This window comes from Seriola dumerili, unplaced genomic scaffold (assembly GCF_002260705.1).
Source record: "Seriola dumerili isolate Sdu_G_001 unplaced genomic scaffold, Sdu_1.0 BDQW01000068.1, whole genome shotgun sequence".
In the NCBI taxonomy this organism is placed as follows: domain Eukaryota; kingdom Metazoa; phylum Chordata; class Actinopteri; order Carangiformes; family Carangidae; genus Seriola; species Seriola dumerili.
In genome coordinates, this window is record NW_019174323.1 from 5,437,504 (window position 1) to 5,461,921 (window position 24,418).

Here is a 24,418-nt window from a genome sequence, read left to right on the forward strand (position 1 = left end):
AGAAAGAAAGAAAGAAAGAAAGAAAGAAAAAAGAAAGAAAGAAAGAAAGAGTATACAGGAAAATGATACAGGAAGTACCACAGGAAGAATGAGATAAGCTATCTCTACTCTCCAGTCTCATTGCAAGTAATCAGGACCATCATCATCATCATCAGAGTCGGAGTCAGATGAGGTTGACAGCTTGTGGGAACGTGACGTTCAGACTTCATACAAACAGTGAGTGAATGACAACTCAAGACAAACACATGAACATGAGGTGGTTTGTGTATGTTTTATTAGCTTATGACTGATGACGGAGAAAACACACAGTAACAGTACAGAACACTGTATGAGTGGAGATGGACAGTACAACACATGTATTATGAGAAACAGCATGACACACACCAGTTACAGCTTGTTCGGACAGAAATGCACCAGATGGTAACAGATGTCTCCACATTGTCATTTGTCCTCTCTTCGCACTGAACATGACTTGTGTGTGTAATTTAGTGTGTTTAAAGGCTCAGTTCACCCAAATCACAACACTTTACTTCTCATGGTGGTTTTGTTAGTTCAGGTTTTGCTGTATTTGGCACTGAGACGTTTGCCAGGTAAATACATTTAATTTGTGGAGCAGAAACACCCTCAGAAGTCTCAGGGGTAAATATTAAAAACCTGGGAAAATACATGTGAAACCAAAACTATTTGCAGCACTTCAAACCAAAAGAGAGAAGTGGGAAGGATTGCAACATTTTTCTATAAGGTGTAACTGGCCCTCATTTTAGTTTACTATGTATATACCTCTACAACCTAATGTGCCTGTTTAACAGTGGTTTTAATACAGTGCAACTATATTGAGTTTTCAGTATTGCATGTTCCCATTCCCACATCACTTTCCATTTAGCTTTTAAAAAAAAAAAAAAAGCAAAGACTTCTGCAGCACAAAAAATGTCACACTGGAACTAGATCTTTGTGATTCTTGGACATGAGTGAGGATGTGTACTATAAGCCTGTGTATGTTTGAATACCACTAAACCTGCAACAGCTTAGTTTTTGTCCACTTGTGGGCAGCAGAAACCAACTGTTTCAGGTTAATATGCTGAACTTATTTGCAAACTGTTGTCTGTTGGTGTTATGTTGTTCACCAGCGACTCCTTAACTTTGGTTTTGGGAGCATTTTCGCTGAAAACCAAAACAATGAGCTGAAAAGACACTAAAAAGCTCCATAGAACTGGAGGGGGCTACATTTGAGTGATAACTCTCTGTGAGTTTGCAATTACAGTACGAGCAGCTCTTCTCAGTTTACACTTAGCCGTTTGATCCATTGTTATAATAAAAATATTTATTCTAGCAGCTTTAAACTGAAGCTAAATGGCATCAAAATGTAGATATTATCATTATAAACAAATTAACTACAGCTTCTTTTTAGATAAATACATTTTAAAAATTCAATAAAATTTCAACTGATCCAAACCCTGACTGTTAGTATCTAAAGCTCCTACAACACTGATCACGTTTGCGTTCATTTCTTAGGAGGAGGACGAGGGGGAACCTCCTTGCCCTGCTTGCTGAGTTTGCTCATGACCTGTGTGATGTCAACGGGGGCACTGGCTGCCATCTTTGCCCTCTGCTCCTGCTCCTGCTGCCGGAGGATGATGGGGCTGAGACTGGGCCGTCTGTTCTTCGCATTCTGCTCCAACTGGGAATCACTGGGAGACCGCGAAGGATTGATCCAAGGAGATAGATGAGTAAGAGAAGAAAAAGAGAATAAGAGAAGAGGAGGGAGGGGGAGATAAGGTGAAAATTAAGTTTTGGAGAGTGATGGAAGGAAGCTACAGGGACACTAATATCAGCCAGAGAGATGAGAAACATAAACTGTGGTTTTTCAGACCTTCGTCACTCTTATGTCTTTGTGGTGAACAGTTAACGCTTCCTTTTCCGCATTTGTTGCCATTTCTGACTGTGCACCTGTTTCTTTATCAGGCTGGTTAAGATAACAGAGTTCAGGCTGACTTTTTCAACTTTTATTTTCAATTTAAGCAGCAGATAAATGTTCTAGATGCTTATTGAATGTAAAAAAAAAAAAAAAGGTAATGAATAGGTGAATTGAAAGTAGCCTCTTACGAGAACTTGTGCTCCTCAGGACAGATGGCCTTCTTCATTGTATCCTTAAAGACTGGAGATTTCATGTACCGCCCGTATGAGTCCTGCAAAATATACACAATCGCATCATGAATCAGTGGGTGTTTAGTGATGGTGAGTGTAAGCCTGTGGGAACTTAAACAACGTTATCTTGTGGTTAAACCCACCTACTGGTGCGTTTACTGACCTTCTTCATGAGCATGTAGATGTGGGTTTGGGCTGCGTCCAGGACGTATCTGTGTGGGTGTTTCAGGCCACTGACTGTGACTTCCATTGTCTTTCCGTCGATGTTGATCCACCGTGGTGCACCGCGGGCCAGGAAGGCCCTTGGATCAAGAGATTTGGAGAAACACATGGGAAACAGTTTAATACTCGCCTACACAACGTGATTCTGAGCCGTTGTTGCAGCAGGTTTTCGATTAATGGCAAAAACATTCCAACAGCTAAAAATGTAAATGACAAACTTTCTTTTTTTTTTATCATTTACTCATCAATCAATTTTCCAAGTAGGGATGCAACTAGCAATAATTTTTATTATCAATTAATTTTCATTAGTTGATTAATTGCTCAGTTAATGAAATGTGAAGAAATGCTCAGGAGCAATCCTCACATCAGAGAAACTGCAGCCAGACAATGTTTGGTCTATTTTTTTCCACGTTTTTTGCTTGAAAATGAACTGAAACAATTATCAAGCGATTATCAAAATAGCCGCTTATTAGTTTTCTGTCATTGACTAATGGACTAATCAGTTAATTGATTAACCATCACAGACTAGAAATTAAGACATTACTTATAGATCTGCTCTGCTTTCTCTCTCATCGTCGCAGCTGTGCCCCACTTCAGATCCTCACAACCTTCCCAGAATGCCAAGTTCTCACCTTAAACGGTTCAAGGTAGAATAGAAAATAGTTTTAAAAAACACAGTTAGTATGCCACTCTTAGCTTATTTCATGGTTAAAAATAACACTGTAGGACCAAGAATGAATCTAGAGTGTAGAAAGTTTGCAACAATAATATTTCTGTAATCGACCATCATACCGCTGAATTCTTTCTTCAGGAACAGTCTGAAATCATCTCGTCCCCGAGGGTCTGAGAGCAGCTCTCCGAAGCTGAACGTCCATCTCTCCACACGCATTTTAGTTGGTATTTCCACACTGCCGCACACACAAATAACCACAGAGGAAGAAAATCGTTAAATTGAAGAAATGCGCATTATTTAAAATTTAGCTGAATCTCAATGAATACAAAACAAATTATGCGTCATCCTCAGCCGACGCACTTGGGCATGTTCAAAGTCCAATATGTGATGTCATCGGTGAGCCAGGGGTTGCTGGGAAGACACTTGGAGAGGAAAGGGTCGTGGCTGTTGTAGGTGGCGCAGTATTTCACCAGTCTGCAAGAACAGGGGAAAAGTTTACCGCTAATAACGTTTGAACTTTTTCATTATAGGCGACGATACGGCCAAAGATGAAAAAACTGAATTAAATGTCATGTCATATTACATAACTGCACTTAGGAGTAAAAGGGAGTTATATCATAGTCATATCAATCACACCACTAAATATTAACCAAAATGCTTCTTTATGCACAAGAGTCAACACACTGGCATCATGGGGTGTCCAGTTGAGCGAACAGGAGTAAATCAGTGACCAACTGTTGAAATGTTCCCCTCTTTTTTGTTTGTTATAGTTAACAGATTTTATTGAAATTTCGTGGAAAGTTCGGCTAACATAATAAATGGCCTAAATTTGCATAATTTGATAATAAGTCACTGAAGAGCCGGTTCTGCCATTGAAAGGGAGTTTTTCCTTGCCATTGTCGCCAAGTGCTTGCTCACTGGGGGATGCTGGGTCTCTGTAAATAATATTGTAAAGAGTACAGTCTTGACCTGCCCTGCATAACTTCTGCTGTTATTTGGTGCTATATAAACAAAACAGACATGAACCTACAGTAACTGTATCACATTTGCTCATCAAATCTCATCCGTGCATGACTTTCACCTGTCCTCCATTTCAGTTAAAGATATTGTGTTTTTTCTATTTTGAGACATACACTTCATGATACAAGCAGCATGAGCCGCCTGTTTTGACACAGATATTGGGACTGAAAATAACAATCTTACGCGCCAATGGACACAGATGACTTCACTCTGGGCCTCATGATCGACTGCTGCGTAAAGATCATCTACAGGGAGCAGAGGAGAGATGACAGCTATAAAAATGTGAGGAAAACAGGTCTGTCTCTGTGGATCAGAGCTAACAGTTAATGCAGCTGTTGGTTGAGATGAAACACAGAGAGAGAAAAATGTTGGAAAAGTCAAACGATGGGTGGAGAGTAAATTCTCACTTACAATTCTCTCGAAGAAGTCAGGGGTTTTTGCCTGGAGAAAAATACACAGATTATGTGTCATATCACAGATAAAAAATAAACATGTATAGACAAAGTGTATTTGTATCCATGATCTTGTACTTGTGTCTTTTTGAGGACCATTGTGAGTTTTAGACCTCGAGAGTGAGGACATTTTTGAGATCCTCACTTGTTCAAGTAGCTGTCTGAGGGGTAAAAATTGCTGCACTGATTTAGCATTGTACTTCAATAACATTTTCTGACTCACGTTGGGCAGTTTTTTTTTAATGATCATCATCAATGCACAAGAACCAGAGATATATATTTTTTTTTTATTCTGCACATTCTTCATTTTCAAACTTGTAGTCTTGAGCCACAACAGGTGCTGACTCAAATGACTTAAGTGACATTTATCAGTATTTGCACAGCTCCCCCTGGAGCCACAGAAGGTTAATTTATATGTATACATATCTATATGTATTTCATATACTCCCCAAGACCTGTAAAGAGACTTTAATGAGTAATTTAATGAGTAAAAATGGTTGAGGGTTAAGCATGTAGTGGTAACATTAGGATGTACGAAATGCATTATGTCAAGAATAAATATGGGGTGGTGTGTGTAAGTGTTTGTAACCAGTTTAAAATTCTGGATAAAATAGAACCACAGGAAATGCCTGCAGAAGAGAAGAGAAGAGAAGAGAAGAGAAGAGAAGAGAAGAGAAGAGAAGAGAAGAGAAGAGAAGAGAATTAAGATTAATTTCAGTGAAAGATAGTGTCATGTTTGAAACAGCAGACAGGGAAAGGACAGGGAGGATAAGTAGCCTTGACTGCACATGGATCCATGCATTAAAGCCTCTTATACAATATAAGCTGATTGACAGGAATTATCTTCATACAGGTCATGCAGACACTCACCTGTTACCTCGTCAGCGTTAGGATCTATTCGTCGATCCAGTCCATAGTCCATGGCACTCACCTTTCCTGGCTGCACACACACACACACACACACACACAAACATCGACAAAAATGATTACACAATGTGTGTTTATTAAAGGACTAATTAATTAAAGCAGATGGCCGTTTTATAATGCTAATCATATGCTGCTAATGTGTCACACTTTTCCTTAAAATCTGAGGCAACAAGAGGACAGTCACCAGTTATATGTAAAATGTGATTTTGTGAATTTACTCTCAGACATTACAAATATATCTGTTTTTTTTTAAGTTGTTTGTTTGTTTCCAGCAACAGCCTTGAAAAATGCAGTGAGATGAAACCACATTTACAGTGAGTATGAGTAGGGTGACTCTGTCCCTAGATAATGATATTAGCTTAGACAGAAAGCTCACTTTGACTTTTATGAATAAAAAGATGAATCTGCGTACAGCATGCAACTGTCATGTGGGGAAATAAACGCAGCTTACATCAACATTTTATGTAATTTGAATGCAAACACAATCTTTTCTTTTTGTTTTGTTGCCAAGAGATTCAGGAACCCTCTCTATAAAATGTTGTAATAAAAGATAGTTATAGAAAATGTTGTTTTCTAATATTGCATCTTAAGAAAAAGTGTGAAAATTTCCTGGGGAAGAAAAAGTTAAAACGCTAATTAATTATTAATTACTGTTATTTATTCTCACAAGAAGATTAAAAGAATAGTTCAAAATTATTGAAAAAACAATCTTTAGATGAGAGGACCAATACCATTCTCATGTCTGTGTGTTTAGTACAGAGATGAATCCAAAAGGCACTTAGTTAAGCTTAGCATAAAGACTGGAAACAGGGGGAAAGAGCTAGCCTGGCCGTCTACAGAGTCAAAAAAATACACACACAAGCATCTCTAAACTCCAAATTCAACACATTCTATCTTGCTTGTTTGATCCAAAGACGAACTATTCCTTTAAATGTTCACTCTATATTTAAAGTGGTGGTTGTGCTTCATTTGATAGTCCAAATCCAGTAATGAAAATCCCACCAGGAGAGAGGGAGGATGACATGTGACCATGACCTGTTTAACCTACTGGGTCCCTACTGAGCTCTGTGCATCATGTATGTACCCTTTGACCTTTAAAGTGAGACTGAGTAACAGAAGAAATCACACAGTCTTCCTCTAATGAATTAAATTAAAACTATAAGCAATAAAAAGTATCCTCATTCAGTTCCCTCGGTGGTTTGGTCTGGTATGACCAAACGGCTGAAACACGAAGCCAAAGCAAGTGCCCAAAACTGCAGTTCCTCAAATGGCCACTTGAGGCTAGCTCCAAAAACAAGTATATCCCCACTGACTCCCATGTTAAAATGCCCAACTTTACAGCAGAAATAAACATGTTTACAGCCTGGTGCAAAGAATGGATTTAGTCTCTATAGGTAATTTCGCCCTTCATGACAACTGTACAAGCAGTGATTTTTTATATAACTCACCCGTTTACATTGTATTAAGGTTTAAAGGAGGCTATGTCCATCTTTATATACAGTCTTATACCATATGACCATTAGCTTATGGTGGCTAATGTTACAAAACTTAAGCTGATATTTATGAGTCACTGTCTTCTACTTGTGCTCTTGTTACACTATGTCTTAGCGTTCACCATGATCCTGCAATTGTCACTTACTGTCTTGAGCTTTTGCTGGTCACAGCTCAGCAAATGTTCTATAGACTCACTTTAAGTGCCCATTTAAAGTGCCCATTAAGTACAGTGCAAACTACTGCTCTTGGCAGCTTCATTATAACCACAGAGACCAACAATTACTCCTGGCAAGCTAGCGTACTGCCTATCTCTAAAATCTTAGGAGTATGTGCCATATCAACACAATATGACCTTCAATAAAATCAAAATTATGCTATAAAGCAGGACCTGCATTCCAAACACATTTGCACTTAATCAAATTACCACAACCCACTTGACACAGTGAACCTGGGTCATTTGCGAGCCCTTGGATGTCTGGAAACCAGTTGCCCACTTCGGCCTGGTCAGTAATCCAGCCTCAGGACACAGGGTGAGACCAAGACTCACCATGCTGGAAGCACAAGGTGCGAACCGCTGCGCCACATTCTCCTACGCAGTGTGAAATATTAATCACTCATGCCCTTTTCCTCTGACTGGACATGTAACAGTAATGAGGCATCATGGGTAGAGATAATGAGATACCCTGGGAAGTATAGAGATGGAGTGTAATTTATTTTCAAACCTCTCTGTCTGCTAGCAATCCGCGGTTATCTACATGAAGCTGCGTCCTGTGTGTGCAGTGCAAGTCTGATCAGTATCTGTGTGTGTGTGTGTGTGTGTGTGTGTGTGTGTGGGTGTGTGTGTGTGTGTGTGTGTGTGTGTGTTTGTGTGTGTTTGTGTGTGCGTGTGTGTTCTCACCGGAGGCCTGTGAACCACCCAGTAGGCTCTCTCCTGGCAGTCAAAAACCACACGGTCTGGTTTCTTCCTCTCCTTTGCAGCTCTAAAAACACACACACATAAACACACATGATCGTATCACCTTTGCGATCTTCAAATCGAGTGGTGTCTCTGAGTTTCTCTCACACCTACCTGTACTGTTCTTTAGCTTGCATCACTATGAAATCCCATTTATGATTCATCCACTTGTGAAGACGGTTATACTGCTCCTGAGGACATAAAATGACGCATCAGTAAATGCCAGCAACAAACAAATTGAATTTCCCTCGGGTCTCTCGGTCTCGTTCTCACCTGCTCGTGCAGCTCCAGGATTCCTTTCTTCCGTATGTTTCTTTTCGCCAGGTAGATTGCTTCAATAATAAAACAAAAAGGAGAGTTAACTGAGCATTGATAATGGGACCTGAGAATGAAATATAGCCACACTCACCATAATCTGTATCCTCAACAGGCCACTGCTGTGTGGGCCAGAAGTACGGTGTCTGGAAAGGACAAAAGGCAGATTTTACATCATTTCAGAAGTGTTACTGTCAGTTAAATTAATTCAAGTATCAGCTTGTTCAATCAAAATGCAATGCAAGTTCTGATATTCGATTTATTTATATATGATATACTATAAAGTGAAACATTTTTCTTGTTTTATATCATTTTAAATTGAATGTCTTTGATTTTTAGACTCTAAGTCAAACAAAACAAGCTATATGAAGACATGGACTTTGGGAATCTGTGATGGGCATTTTTTAAATTATGTTTACCATTTCAAAACAGTCAAGTCCAGTAAATTGGTGGGCAGTTTGATTATAATCTTCTGTCAATATATGTTACAATATAGTATGTTTGCTGTAAATTTGACCGAGAAACCATTCAGTGTTATAATGATCAGATGGTGATGGTCTGTTTCGACTAATCCACTCAATTAAATACATGAAAAATCTAAGTGTATCATCACATTTATGCAAAGATCCTTTATATCACCACACAGCAATCCTGCTCAGTGATTTGCAACACTACCACAATGGCCTAATACAACCAGAGATATTAGACTTTTTTCATCTCATTTTGCATATATTGTCGTATCATTCCTACCTTAATAAAAATGTTATCACGACAAAAATGTGAAATGTGGTGCATTTACCTGGAAGCGATAGAGGGATGCATCTGGTTTGATCACTAAGCGTTTGTGGTCTTGTAGAGGGTAGATGTAACCTAACGCCACCAGCATAGAGCCAAAATTCCTCGCCTCTGAATACAAGAGACAGAGAGACGAGCAGGAATTCAGCAGCTGCTGTGGCAATGATAACATCATAAAAAAAGGATTTCTAACAAAAAAGACTACATATATTTAATGGCATCGGCTGCCTCATCTCTCACCTTGTGTGTCTGTTTGAAATCTGTCTGCTAACCATGCAATTATGTCTTCACCTGAGGATAAAAGAAAAGATGCAAATGATAAGTCAGATGTAAAAAAAAAAAAAAAAAAGTATGCCCAACCAGTTATAAAAGCAAGTCTGACAGCGAACAAGAAGAAATAAGTGCTGAGTGTGTGTTGATAGGTAGGTGGGTGTGTGCCTGTAAATGCCAGACCCCTCTCTGATGCAGCACTACTGACTGTGTCGATAGCCTGTGAGCCTCTACTGCTAATGCGGGGAGACAGGTGGAAGGAGGGGAGCAGGAGGGGGAGGAGGAGGAGGAGGTAGACAGGAGGAAGCACATGGAGAAACAAAGGACGGAGGAGAGGTAAGGAGACAAGATGAAAGGAAAGGAAAGGAAAGGAAAGGAAAGGAAAGGAAAGAAAAGTTTCCTTAGTATCCATTCAGCTGCCTGGATTCAAAGCTCACAGATGACGTAGAAGTCTAGGATCCCTCTCTTCTTCTTCTTCTCCTCCTTCATCACCACCACCTCCTCACTGTCTCTCTGTGTTTTTCTCTTCTTTCTGTCTCTGTTTCTTGTTTTTTCCCTCTTGCCCACTCTATCATCCTCCTCCTCCTCCACCTCCTACTTTTTCCCTCTCTCTGACTCCGAGACCGCGGGGGTTGTCATGGAGATGAAATCTGTAGCTCTCGAGTTTGAGCCCGGAGCTCTGGTATCCTCCAGTGAGACTATGCAGGGAAAATCACTCAACCAGCCGCTGAATAACATCAAGTGTGTACTACTGTATGTGTGTGTGTGTGTGTGTGTGTGTGTGTGTGTGTGTGTGTGTGTGTGTGGTGTACCCTCTTTACCAGTAATAGCATGTGGTATTGTTGTGATAACCAGTCTCTGAGGCTGTGACTTGACTCCTGTTTTGGGGTCCTGCATCTCCAGCAGCACCTTCTCTGCCTGCGAAGGGATATTGTAAGAAGTGAGAAGAGGTAACCTAGACAAGATAGTGGTGGGCGGGGGATGGGGCAGAGGTCACCATGCCAACAGGTTGCTTTGACAACAATTTGGAAAATCAGGCCAAAGGCACATTCTATAATTTGAGGATAAAAAAGCAGGTTAGATGGATTTTTGTGGATGAGAGTTCACTGTAGAGAATCTCGGACATGATGGTGATCATGATCATTATCATCATCTTCAGCGTGTGCAACAACACTGTTAACCTCTTTTCTATTTAATGAAATCGCCTCTCGTGTACTCTGAAGTTGTGCCTCTGAGATATTAAGGCTCACTGTCAGAGCTTGTAGTCAATACTTTCTATCAGACAAATGTTGGATGATTTTACGACTATGACTGTTTATCTTTTTCATCCAAAAACAACATTATAATTCAGTGCTTCAGCACTGCATTTAAAGATGGCGAGAGGTGAGATGAGAGGTGTGTGACAGGCCGTGATCTCATGGCTTTTGTTTGGCTTGTGTGGGAGGTTTGTGGTGAGTCACTGCCCTGTAAGCACCGTTGTTTTTTTTTGTTATCATATCATTGGATCCCAACAGGGACGCAAGAGCTCAGGTGTGCACCGGAAAGCAAGAAATTGTGCAGTACATTAATTCAGTGTGTGTGTGAACGGGTGTGTGTGTGAGAGAGACAGAGTGTATGCAGCTGACTCCTGGGCCTGTTTGAAGTGGCTTTGTGCTTTGAAGTCATCCTGGAGAGGCTATAAGCCCCAAGCTGAGTCAGACCAAAGTGGGCTTTCATGGACCAGAACATGAAGTTCTCCTGGAAATTAGTTCTGAGTGAGCATTCCCCTGGAGAGCGGGACATTGTGAAAGACTGCTGCATCTGGGATCAATAGATTCTGAAAATAATTTGCTAATGAAGCTTCAAAAGCTTTTGTCTCAATTATTTCTGGCACAATTTTTCTAAAGCCAAAAGTTAAATATCCAGCTCCTCATGTGAATGAATTTGAAATGTGAGATGATGAATCAAGCCCTGTTCTGGCTACAGGACCGGGCTGTTGTTTTCCAATACACAGTGCCTGGATTAACTTCTTTCCAGTGGCTGCTTGGTGTAAATGGAAGCACCGATACTGATCCAGGCTTAATGCTTATTAAAATGAATGACCTTATCACTGTGAAAAGGTTGCAATGAAACACAGTCAAACATTTAGAGTGACAGGCAAATATAAAGATTGCACAGGAACCAAAATGACTTGTATGTATGTATTTTGCTGTCATGTCATTCTGTTGCATGTATGGTTCTTATGAAATGTTATTTTAACACTGATTCTAATTAATCGTGTAGTAAAAATTCAGATTTGAACACATGATTGAAACATGGCATACTTGTTATCTGATTTATTGCATTTCTTCAAAGCATTCTATAGTTCAAATGGCACCTGTGGGCTTTTGTGCTTTGCAAAAATGTCTAAACTAAATAAACATATACAATAAAAGCACCATGAAAAAGCGGTTCCGATTCCTGAGGACCTGTGGAGAATGCAGATTGTTTTTAGAGGCTAACGCAGTTTACAAGAGCAAATGCCAGTACGCAACTACAGCCCAAGGATTGCGTTTGAGAATTCATATAAGTGACCTATCTATAGGTGCGTGTGCAGGTATAGCCTATGAGCATGGCTGAGCAGGGCTGTGATCATCACACTCACCACTGATGTAAAAGGATAACTTACCTTCTTGAGACAAGCCATCCGTGGTCGATACCTCTGTCCATGATCCCGGAGAGTATTTCTAATGGTCATGGTAATGCTTTTCTCTCTCACAAACAGAAACGTATATGATCCTACTGTCGCCTGTGAGCCCCTGTGTCGTGTGGGGATGCTGGAGGGGAAGTGGATTGAGGGATACTGATGCTGCCTTCAACTGATCTTCACAAGCTCCTACTTGGAGGCTCTGAAATTGTATACATACTGTTATATGCACCTTTCGCATATAAGCTTAATTATCTTAATAAAACATTGGGTGTGTTATACAAACCAACAATGCAAATGCATAATATAAATCAATAGCATGGAATTATATATATTTTAAAAAGTCTGAAATAATAAAAAAAATACAACACTTTATTCAGCAATTAACAGCTGTCCTCTGATCTTTACATAAATGCCTCCGACGACTGATAAAATGGTTTAGTCATGGAAAATAGAGGCTTTTGTGTCCGCATTTCCAGTTTTATTGACCTTTTGGAGAACGTTAAATTACAAATTCACATGGTCCCAACATGCCATGAAGGCAACACACCTAAAGCAAGAGGAGAATCAACCAATCAGAGCGGGGCTTTTTCTAACGGTCAAACTGTGTGACGCAGTTACCAAAGTGAACCGGCAGAGAGCGACGTGGTATCACCAGTCCAGTGTAGTGTTCCGATTTAACTGCATTTTAGATCGTTTTAGATACGACCATTTAAAAAAAAAACACCGACAATATTTATATTGAGTCACACATGACTAAGAACCGGAACGTTTTAGTTGTAAATTAGCCAACTGTATCGCTAAGACCGTTAAAAGTTGAAAATGTTCTAAATTCAGGCTTTCAACTGACATATTCTCACTTGAACCTCATATATGCTAGCGTTAGTTATACCGAATTTGTGTGTGTCAAGACATACGTAGCTAAAGATAAAAGACTACGTTTGTGTGAGTTAACAGTGAAGTGGTTTAAGATTGGTGGTAAAGTGTTAGCAGCACTACTTCCTGAGTTTAGGGAAGGGGCTTGGTCCCGTGCCTGCGCTCCGCGAACGCGCATCAAATTAGCATCGATGAAGTTTGTGCGAACATGGCGGATTTCCTGCCGACCAGGTCCGTGTTAAAAGTTTGTCTACCTGTCTGCCTGCTCAACAGCGGCGAGGTCGAACAGCTGCGAAAGTCAAAGGAGATCGACAGATGTCTCTCCCGGGAGAAACCGTATGTGAAACGGTTGGTGAAGATCCTGCTGCTAGGCGCTGGCGAGAGCGGCAAGTCGACTTTCCTCAAACAAATGCGGATCATCCACGGCCAGGACTTCGACCAGCAAGCCCGAGAGGAGTTCAGAGGCACGATTTACAGCAACGTTATTAAAGGTAACCTCTCTGTAAACGACAGGTACATTAGTAAGGGAAATAAAGCCGTCCTGCTGCGACTGAAAGGCCCCAGAAAGGCGCTGAAAATGGATGGGAAAGTTTCCACATCTGTTTAGCAGCGCTGGGCTGGGTGAGAGGACATATATAAACAGTCTACATCTGCTGTCGGCACACCCATATGAACCGTGTTTCTTCTTAAACCTCTTTTTTAAGAGTTCACAGACGTATAACATAACATATTTTAAATGCTTATCATAGCTACACACAAGCCAGCAGTTCAAATAGCCATAGGCAAGTTTTGTTGCTCAACAACCAACCTAGGGATGAAGCTAATGGAGGGTAAACCCACCACTGCATTATGTAGTAATGTGTTCCTGTTTGTCCACTCTTTGTATGTACAGGGAGTACACTAAATAACAGGGACATCTTACAATACTTTGTAATCCAGGGCAGACAAAACTATCCTAAAATAGCCAGAGTTAAATCAATGCCGGTCAACAGTCCAATAATATATAAAATGTAATATAAATCATTGCAAGTTTCACAAATGTATTGATTTGCACCATTGCAAGGTGAAGTGTTGCTGTCACTGTCCACTCCCTGTACATTTTGTTGTTTGAATTCAGTTATTAGTACAGACACCATAGGAGAACATGGGTATTTTAATAATTACTCTCGTAAATAGGGTTGCAACAAGTAATCAATTAATTGATCGAGATAAAATTAATTGTGATATTCAATTCAATTCAATTTTAAGCAAAAATATCATTTTAACATTAACATTGTTTCTAGCTTCTCAGATATGAGGAATTGATGCTTTTTTTGTCACAAATGATCTGGATCTGGAATAAACTGGATGGACTGTGGGTCAGACAAAACAAGACATTTAAAATAATGGGTATCTTTCACTGTATGGAAGATAATGGGCAGATTAATCAATACTGAAAATAATCATTAGTTGCAGGAGTGAATATTGTATTGGATAAATAGATAAAGTGAATAAAATATTGGTAGTTCATGTTTATCTTGTGGTTGTGATACCTTAAAATCACCATTTTTACATCCATGCTAGTACTTGTCAGACAGAACAGGTTTATAGGACACTGGTGTGGTGTTATCGGTTGGCATGCTCCTCTAGTCTCTCTTCCACTTTATCTTTTGTTCGTATCTGTCCTGCTAGATTTTAAGATGCTAGCTGTGGGCCTCACTGACAGTGATCTCTTCACTTCCTCTCCAGGTGTACGTGTATTGGTGGACGCACGGGAGAAGCTGCACATTCCGTGGGGCGACCCAGGCAACCAGCAGTATGGAGACAGCCTGATGGCGTTCGATACCCGGTCGGCTAGGATGGCCAGTGGGCAGCTGGAGACATCAATCTTCTTGCAGTACCTGCCCGCGATCAAAGCTCTGTGGGCGGACTCGGGTATACAGAACGCCTTTGATCGTCGCAGGGAGTTTCAGCTGGTAGGTGGATGTACACACACATTGATTTAACATTATTGAAGCATAATGGTGGCCCAGTTTTTGTACCAGCTAACACTGATAAGAATTTTTTTTATGTGGTTTTATTACACAACTCAATCCAGTTAAGAGATTTCTGGTGAAAGGCAGAGAAAACAGCTGTGAAAATAGAAAGTGAAACTGAATTTCTTCTTAATTAATCCTCCCTTTCCTCTTTCCCCGTATCTCTCACGCTGATTTTTGTGTCCTGTCGCTCCCTCACTCTATGTTAAGCTGTGAGACATGTGATTGAGTCAGCTTCCTGTTTACACCTCTACCCGCTCCTTGGTTGTCAGCATGCACGTTTTAACATACTGACATTTGCCCCTGAATAACACTACAGCTGTGGTCGAGAATTACTGGGACCTTTCTGTGCTTTTATTTTGCCTGGTATTACTTTCACAACCTGCTGTGGTTTGAAAAATTCCTGATTATGCTGCCTTGTATTTGCTTATTTTATGTGAGCTGTCAGGTCATGTCATAAACTTTATACATTGTCCAGCTGTTGAGGAGCCCCCTCACCGAGGAGAGAAAAGGGGACACACTTCTCCAAGTTGCTCTCAAAAGCACAAAATTAAAATTCTTCTGTCAGTTGAATAAGGCTGAACTGTTCTCAATGGCGTTTTGTTAGTCACACACACACACACACACACACACACACACACACTGGTTGTGCAGACAGAGAGGGGAATAAGAGTGATCAGAGCAGGAATGTTGATCTGTAGTTAAACAGCTTTATGCTTACAAACAGAGCCCTGGCTCTCACACTTAGTGTTATTTGCACACAAACACTAAGACTGTCACACACCTCAAGTTACACAAGTACTAGGATACACACACATGCACATTCTGAGTGCCTGTGGGGTTGCAACTAACAAATATATTTTGGCATTTAAACTATTGTAAAATTGTAATAAAAGAAAAAAAAGAAAAGAAAAAAGCCCTTTGAAATATATTCACTTTATTATCATAGAAATCAAAAATTAGCAAAATTTAGAAGCTGAAACCAGTGCATTTTTGCTTAAAAAATGTGACTTACATGTACTACACCTCTGAATCTGTCATCAGGGATATTATTTTAGCACTGAAACAATGAGTTTGTTTTAATACTGTTGTAAAATAACTTACACATAACACACCAGTGAAAAATATGCACCAGAAAACAAACACACACACATATTCAATCCAACATTAAACATGGGCATGCAAAATGAAACAATATAAAATATCTACCTATAACTACAAACAAAGAGTGACATAAAAAGAAGATTCAAAAGTTAAAATAGTTGGTTTTTTGTGGAACAGAAAATTAATAAACAGTGTCGTCTGTTAAGCAAAAATGCCAAAAATATTTGCTGGTTCCAGTCAATCGAATGTGAATTTGTGCTTTTCTCTGTTTTAGATCATTACAAATTAAAAATCTTTGAGTTTGGTACTGAAGATGTTAACTTGAGTTCTGGGAAATTTTGTGATATTTTGATATTTTACAGACTAAACGATTCATCAGAAAAATGTTGCAGCCTTTACCCTTATATTTACAAGTCTGCATGTTATGCTTTTTAATCTCATACCTTATTTTCAGCCAGTGAATGCCAAACAATTGAACAGTTATTGAAAAAAAAAATGAAAAAAAAAAACACACAACAGATTAATAAATAATGAAAATAATCATTATTTGCATCCTTCATATATTAAATCTAAACGTGAATTAAATCTTAACCCTCAGGGCACGAGCGCTCCAAAACAACACAACCTATCACACACAAAAACCTGAAGCAGCCACTGAAGAGTTGTTCTGTTGGGGGCTGTTTAAATTTTCCCTGCTCTTGTTGGCGAGGACTAATTTGTTTCTCCGCCTGCAGATACACCCCATTGTGTTTTGACCATGCTCTTTAAGTATTTGCATCACAAATCACACACGCCTCCAGGCTCACTTGTATTTGTCATTAAGAAAACATGTACATACTGAAACCACACATGGATTCTCTCGCTTTGTGTAGAACACTGTTCATATACACATTTTCTCTCTCTTCTCACCTGATTTTTTTTTTTTTTTTTTTGTGTCAGTTTAGTAACACCTACTAACATTAAGTCACAAAAGCACTATAGATCCAATTACTTTTTAAGTGGTTACGATACAAATGACGTATTGACGTTGTTATATAACATTATGTTTCAGTTTTGCTTTTACAGCACATTCATATCAACTGCAGGCACTGTCATGCTTAATAACAAACAGATCTCAGAGTGATTGCTGTCCTTTTGTCTCTTATCCTTTTTTAAATTCTTTTTTTATTCATCTCAGTGATTTTTGACTATTTCAAAACCACCAGTCCATGCAAATTTGAGCTTCTTTACTCATGTGAAGCCAGAACTATGACAAGAATTAAAATTAGCTTCACAGAAAGGTAACTCTTGTCTCTGTAGTCCTCACCGCAGCACCATGCCATTCAGCTCCTCCCTTGTGTAATCTAAGCCTTGCATACATACCCCACGTGCACACACACACACTCACATGCACACAGGTTTTTCAGGTCAGGTTAGTTTTTTAAGGGATCAAAAGGTGAGTACAGCAGCTTACAGTGCAGGAAATGGCTGGTACGTGGCATTAGCACACAGAAATACAACCCAAACAATCACTACTACAGATAAGATTTGAATTTTATTGCATATGTCATGGGTTACTGTCTCATTGATGCAAAATACATGCAAAACGATCCACTGAAATCGCTTGCTGACACTGTGGGTCACAGGAAAGATGACAAGGAAAGTGCCTTTTGCTTTTTTGCAGTCAGTTTTTAGTTTATGTTGAGTACAGGACACACACACTCACAGATAAAGGAATGCATCTCAGTCTTGGCAGCCTCATGTCTGGGCTTGCACTAATAGCGCATGAACAGCGTCAGAACGGCCTAGAAAAAACACCCCCTACACACACACACTCAAAGATCTAGCCACATTTCTGTGGAGATCAAAGACACGCTTTCAAACACGTGTCTACTGCAATACCAAATAATTTGCATCCTGCTTCAATTCTTCAGAGCAGACTCAGGTCTCGGGCAGACACGCATTTTTGAAAGAGAAAACAAACAGATTACCTGCATGTCCATTTTGCAGCTAAAGAGATTTTGTCCCACAGTAGCTCAATGCTTCTACAATAGCAACAAGTATGTTTTAATGAATGCAGTAATAGCAGTTAGTAAATGTGCATCGTGGTGTTTAAGATGAAAATGACTGAATCTAATAAATTGCGTAGAATTAACAGAAATTCCTTCTCTGTCCTTTCGCAGGGTGAGTCAGTGAAGTATTTCTTGGATAATCTGGATAAGCTTGGCGAGCTGGTAAGTTGTTTCTGCCTGCACTGATTGTTATAATCAGACGTGGACATGTTATAGTCAATATTGCGACGTCTATACAATTTAAGGTTAGCTGACAAACGGCTAAGATGGTTGTTCATCAGGGAAAATGCTGACATTGTGGTGAAGAAGCTCATATTAACTGACCATTTAGCCATGAAACAACTGGTCATTGCATTACATCAGTGTTATTGGATTGGGAAGTTTTGACAAAGTACTAATAGATATAATATCAGGCTAATTCCAGGTCTTTAAAAGTCTTAAAAGTGTAGAGTCCAGTTTCCTAAAAAATGCCTTTAGCATGTTATGAAAAGTCTTAAATTTAATTTATAAAAGTCTTAAATAAAGGTCGTAGTGTTAGTTATAAAATGTTTTGTATCTGTCAGGAAACATTATACCACTATAAACTAAAAGTGAGATTGTTCCAGTAGTAGATTCAGTCCTGTTTTTGAGTTTTAGTTCTCACTATCAGACCTGTAGTAAAGACTGTCACTACTGCTAGTTACAGTACCCAGGAAGCACATTGTCTTGTAATAGATTTCTAAAGTTATAAAATATCAATTTTAGCTAAAACTTAAATGAACCAAAGTGAATTCATCATTTTGTTAATCCATCTATCCATGTTATGCTGCTTATCAAGTTCCAGGTCACAGGTTTTAAGTGTTTATTATTGTGCAGTACTGTGTACTGTACAAGTTCTGCTATTAAGACATATTTTATATTATTACAACTGTTTTACTTTATTGTCATTCATCATCTGTTTATACAGCAGCATACACTTATGGCTGTCCACAGGTGGAGTTACAGTTGTTGATAAATTTGTAGATTAAGAAAACACTGAACTTACTTATAGTGTGTTTATAAAGCCTTCATTAAATGTTTATATACTGCTTATTTATGCTAATTAGCTGGCATAAACGTGTTTGTTTTATATAGGTCATACTAATAACCTTCTCAAACAATAAATGAAAGTACCATGAGACTCTTAACATTTAAAAAACATCAGAAATATTGTCATTATATTTATTTAGCTTAACAGATGGTTGTTCAGTTGTACTGAAGCATTGTTTGTGTCTGAGCCTCAACACAAGCTTCCCTGGAATCATCAGTAGAAATTTCCAGGCTCTAAGTTTAGACTGAGGTTTCAGTAGAAACAGATAGAAGCCAGTTATAAACTAACAATGTTAAACCTCTACCAGTGCAAAGATGAAAGTACGAGGCTTTCCGGTATAAAGAATAAATAAGGCTCCACATTTGGGGAAAAAAATGTATGTAAGTATTTCCTTGTGATTTTGCTGGGATTTCCTTAGAGCTCATGAATGTGTCATCTCTAGGAAGATGATTAAGTTTTTCAAGCCCTTTCCTTTATGATGATTGAAAACCTGCATCAAATGTGTCTGTTTCAAACTAAATGTTTCCTCATAATAGACTAAAACAAGATAACACATTACCGATATCCATGTATGTCTTTACCTTACCTGAATGATATTTTGTTGGAGATCTAGGCCCAAGATCAAGGTGCAAACTTTCTGCTGGAATATGTTTTTGTTTGCCGTTTCTTTTCTTCTTCGTCTACATGCTCAGTTGCTTCCTCTTGTAAGGGGAAATTTATACAGTAGCACGTGGTTTTGGCGGTATTCTTTGACCAAATGTGGAAGAGTAGGAAATCAAAGCTTTCAAATGGTTACAAATTGTATTTTTTTTCTCATATTCCTCTTCTATATATGAAGATATTTATTCATTGTTTCTTTCCATCTCTCCTCCAGAATTATCTGCCCAGTCAACAAGACATCCTGCTGGCCCGTAAACCCACCAAAGGCATCCACGAGTATGACTTTGAAATCAAGAATGTTCCCTTCAAGATGGTGGACGTGGGCGGGCAGCGGTCAGAACGAAGACGCTGGTTCGAGTGTTTCGACTCCGTCACCTCAATCCTCTTCCTCGTCTCCTCCTCTGAATACGATCAGGTGAAAATACGCCGCTGGTGTGCCATAGCATCTAATTTCCTCCACCTCACAAGCAGGCACACACACTTAAGATAGGCTGATAAGTGGCACATTAATCAGTTTGCGGTAGCAGATAATGTTTGGTGACTTTCGATAAGTCATGATCATTGTGTCTATATGCGCATTACTATTGTTGGTCTATAGTGCTGTGATTTATCTCTCAGCATGTGTAGACATCCTCAAATAAAAATCCACAAATTATACCTCAAACTTAAACTGTTTTTTATCAGTGTCACCTATATTTAGTGCAAGTGGTGACTCTTGAGTACATTTTCTTTTATATTCAGTAGACGACAGAGTAGGTTGGTGGTTTGTGATTAAGACTCATACCAGTAATCGCAAATGGTTTGTCGCGTGACTTCCTTGTCTTTCTTCGCTAAACTGCAAATACAGGCTGAGAACATACTCCCCCACCCAAACAGCCCCAAAATTGAGAGGTTCTATAAATTTAAATAGCAACAGCTCAATGGCCAATGAGATGATCTTTCATGTTTACTCAAAGGATGTAAAGAAAAACAGAATTATGGTTTGATAGGAATCTCAGTTTTGGGGTCAGGGTTTGGTATGTTTTCAGTAGAGCAGTGAAAACAGTAGAAATGGCCGCAAGATAACGTCTCTGTTTTATGTTTTTTAATGTACATATTAAAATTGTGTTTGTAGAAGTTGCACAACAGATAAACTGAAATGAACACATGAAGCAAGTAGATCCCAACTCATAATTAAAAGGTCGATAACGATATTGATATTTGTGGCTTATAAAAATCTATATATATCTATATCTGTGATAAAGTCCACCCAGCTGATGTATCACTTGAGCCCTATATGGAACGGTATATGCCTTTGAGCTGTTCCATATTCTCCACAGCAGAGTATAGTTACACGTCTGCAGCAATACACATTTCTTTGTCACTGGTTTCTGTTGCTTTAAGTCTGTCTGAATCCACAGTCAGAAACTGCATGAATACTGAGCGGAGAGGGACTTGCCTCCCAGTCAGTTTTTTGCTTGTCCCTGTAATAGACATACTTAGATGATGCTGTCTCAAATAAATTGGCATGTTTGAAGTGTTTACACAGATATACCCATCTTTAGTTCAACAGTGCTGGCACATACAAACTGCAGTGCTTGCAGCCAGTGAATGTAAATGACAAGTGAGGCTCTTCCAGCTCTTGTTCCTCATTTGTGTGCACCATACCAACAACACTATGGGCTGTATATATCAACAGGCTGACTCGACCAGCAATGTCTAACTAAGAGGCAAAAACTGGCCCATTGCCAAATCTGGAACTGACACTTAAGGATTTTCGTCCTGCACGTGATAAGACTAGCAAAATAGACTTGGTTCACTGCAATGAAATTGAGCACAGATTGGTATAAATACAAATACTGTAGCGATCTCAACTCAGACAAAGGCCATTAATATCTGACGGGATGTACCATGCAGAATTTAAAAAGCATTTGATCTTTAGGCGGCACTGTTTGCTAGGATGCCATTCATTTCTGTCTGCAAGTGCAATAACTACAGCACTAGTACTAGCAGTAGTAATTGTACTTAATCCCTTTTGTTGTCATACACAGGTGCTGATGGAGGACAGGCAAACTAATCGACTGCGTGAATCGCTCAACATCTTTGAGACCATTGTCAACAACCGCGTCTTCATCAACGTTTCCATCATCCTCTTCCTCAACAAGACAGACCTACTGGAGGAGAAGGTGAAGAGCGTTCCGCTCAAGGACTACTTTCCTGACTACACCGGGCCGGAGCACAGCCTGCCAGAAATCCAGGCGTTCATGGTGGAGTGCTTCCGGGCCAAGAGACGAGACGCCACCCAGAAGCCACTGTACCACCACTTCACCACAGCCATCAACACGGAGAACATCAGGCTGGTGTTCCGGGACGTCAAGGACACCATCCTCCATGACAATCTGAAACAACTCATGCTCCAATGACCCCTGTCAACCTGTGAAAGTAGAGGACCTGAATGGAGACAAACCTCCCCCTCGCTCCTGAAGAGGACGTGGGAGAGACCAGCCTCAGAAGAATCCGGTAGACGTCAGCATTCTTCTTCAGCCGTTTTTATATTAGTTTTTACGCTCCTCTTTTGAAGAGTTGGCCTTCTTGTTAGTTCAGGGTTTGGTAGGGGAATGAGTTAGTAGGGCAGATCGTCTGTGGTAAAAAAATAAAGACAAGCAGGCAGTTTGGATGTTGGATGACATCTGATCCTCTGCTGCTTTTCCTCTGGCCTGAGCTCTGCCTTACAGCACAAGACTTGCTGGGGCTTTTCAACTCACAAGGTGCCGGTGCTGGCACCAATGCCAGTGTCTTGCTGTGGAAAAACTGGACATATACATAACTTACCAAGCAACAAACAGGAAATAACCATGGTGAATTAAGTACTTTGTTGAAACAACAAGTAAGCAAATAAGTTAGACGGTCAAAATGTACAAAGATTATCTTTGCCAGAGTTGATTTGGCAGTTTGTGTCCAAGCACTGAATTCATCTAGTCCAAAATCACTCCATTATTTCAGTTGCACTCTCCTGTGCTGCTTTGTGAACATTGTTTCGAAGCCCCTGTAGTCTATGGAGGGTTGCTGATGATCTGGAGACTGCACAATTGTCCTTTTTTTTCTCATATGGCAGCACCATTCCTCCCTCTACCCGTCCCAATTATCTGTTTTTTTGGGTCAGCATCAGCAGGTCTTAAGTGCCGGCACGGAGCCAGTTTTGCCGGGACAAGGACCAGTTCATGGATGGAGAACGCGCTCAGAACGGTTAAAGATTTGATGTGGAAAATGGCTCCAGCACTGGCACCTTGTCTGTGGAAAACTGCTATAAAAGTGTAAGACTGAACCTACAATGCCTTTCCATATAATGTCTTATAGACAAATCACTGTTTGAATCCTGCATTTGTGCCTGTGTCTCTACAGAAATAAAGCCAGTCTTAACTTCCTTAACAGATAATTAAGATGCAAGTTTCCATGCAAGTTGTCCTTTAGATTGTCGTTTAGAGGGTAGAATACCTTCATTTGGCACATTAGGCAGGTGTGCCAGCAAGTGAACATGCAGTCCACTGTTTTCTCAGGGTTGAATCAAAACCAGCGTTAATGCTGATGTCATTGTCGGTGAACTAACTGAATAATCTAATCTTTATCTGGGTGGCAGAGCAGTGAGACTCAGCCAGGCCTCAGTACAGTTAGCTGGGTGGTGTTTGGTACTGTATCCTCCTGGCTTTGACCCCTGATCGTTGGCCCAGAACCCTCCCCCCGCCCCTGTCTCTCTTTGTTTTCATCTCTGATTAGATGCCTTGTAAAGGGACAGACCCACCCTGTTGCCTGAATGATGAATGTGTGTTAATAGATGTACAGAGATTTGCTCTAGATCGTCTGAATATACTGTAACCAACATTGCTATGGTAAGATGTAACCAGTCATGTGAGAATTTCTGTGTTGGCACTGACTCCAGGCGTCTCTAAAAAATAAAAACTTTTTTACATGTAATCTTGTGCTGTTTAGGACTTCCCTTTTTAAAACACGTTTTGAAATTGTAGAGAAAAAAAAGCCACTGGAGTTGAATACTTTTGTCAGCGACTGTATTCTGTAGGGGGCCAATCTTTGTTAGAGGACAACTTCCAGGGACTGTTAAAATCTCTGTTTCTCTGCCAAATCACCCCATGCTTTCTTGACTCTGTTCACATCGACAGACTGTAGTTTTCCTACAAAAATAAAGCTCCTGTGAGCTTCTGTTTGCTTCCAGTCCTGGCTGTGTACATACTGTAATCTGTTGCCATGTAAATAATATTCAGGTTTATCTCCTTATATGTAAATGGTTGTAGAAATGGCATATTTTTTTCCATGCTGAATGTTTTTCAAATCACTGCTTTTCCAATGAAGATGACATTTTTCATGTAGATGTATTTTTGTGTAACTTTTTCATCGCCTTTATGAAATTCATTCCTGTGTCAAGTCTCATGCCACTCTAACCCTCTCAATAAATACACTTTTCTAATGAAATTAGGCTCCTCTTTGTTTATTACACGTTATTAAGTATATACTTTGCTTAATCATGAATAACATTGCCCCAAAATATGCAAACAAATTTGTATTTGTGCATGAAATGTAGACTTGACCTTAACAGTCTTTGGATAAATTTGCCTAGTTAAACAGGGAGGTACAAGGTCAAAAATATCTCTTAAATAAATGTTATTTAATATGTGTGTATCTGTATCTTTCAATAAGACACAAATCCATTTCTTATTA

The 24,418-nt window shown here is 39.6% G+C and overlaps 2 protein-coding genes across 2 annotated transcripts; one reads left to right on the forward strand and one right to left on the reverse strand.

Moving 5' to 3' along the window:
* Positions 1–277: 277 nt before the first annotated feature.
* On the reverse strand, positions 278–11,984 carry rgs9 (regulator of G protein signaling 9). The gene is made up of 17 exons (XM_022742944.1): positions 11,916–11,984; positions 10,090–10,186; positions 9,239–9,289; positions 9,003–9,109; positions 8,298–8,349; positions 8,162–8,220; positions 8,003–8,079; positions 7,832–7,913; positions 5,390–5,452; positions 4,472–4,501; positions 4,244–4,305; positions 3,401–3,514; positions 3,160–3,275; positions 2,912–2,999; positions 2,309–2,447; positions 2,104–2,186; positions 278–1,688 (listed from the first exon to the last, which is right to left on the reverse strand). The coding sequence occupies exons 1-17, from the start codon at positions 11,982–11,984 to the stop codon at positions 1,502–1,504; spliced, it is 1,476 nt and encodes a 491-aa protein (XP_022598665.1). The 3' UTR covers positions 278–1,501.
* A 617-nt stretch (positions 11,985–12,601) lies between these two features.
* On the forward strand, positions 12,602–24,153 carry LOC111219813 (guanine nucleotide-binding protein subunit alpha-13-like). Its single transcript, XM_022742608.1, has 5 exons — positions 12,602–13,300; positions 14,538–14,764; positions 18,091–18,141; positions 19,923–20,123; positions 21,739–24,153. The coding sequence occupies exons 1-5, from the start codon at positions 13,018–13,020 to the stop codon at positions 22,108–22,110; spliced, it is 1,134 nt and encodes a 377-aa protein (XP_022598329.1). The 5' UTR covers positions 12,602–13,017; the 3' UTR covers positions 22,111–24,153.
* Positions 24,154–24,418: the final 265 nt, after the last annotated feature.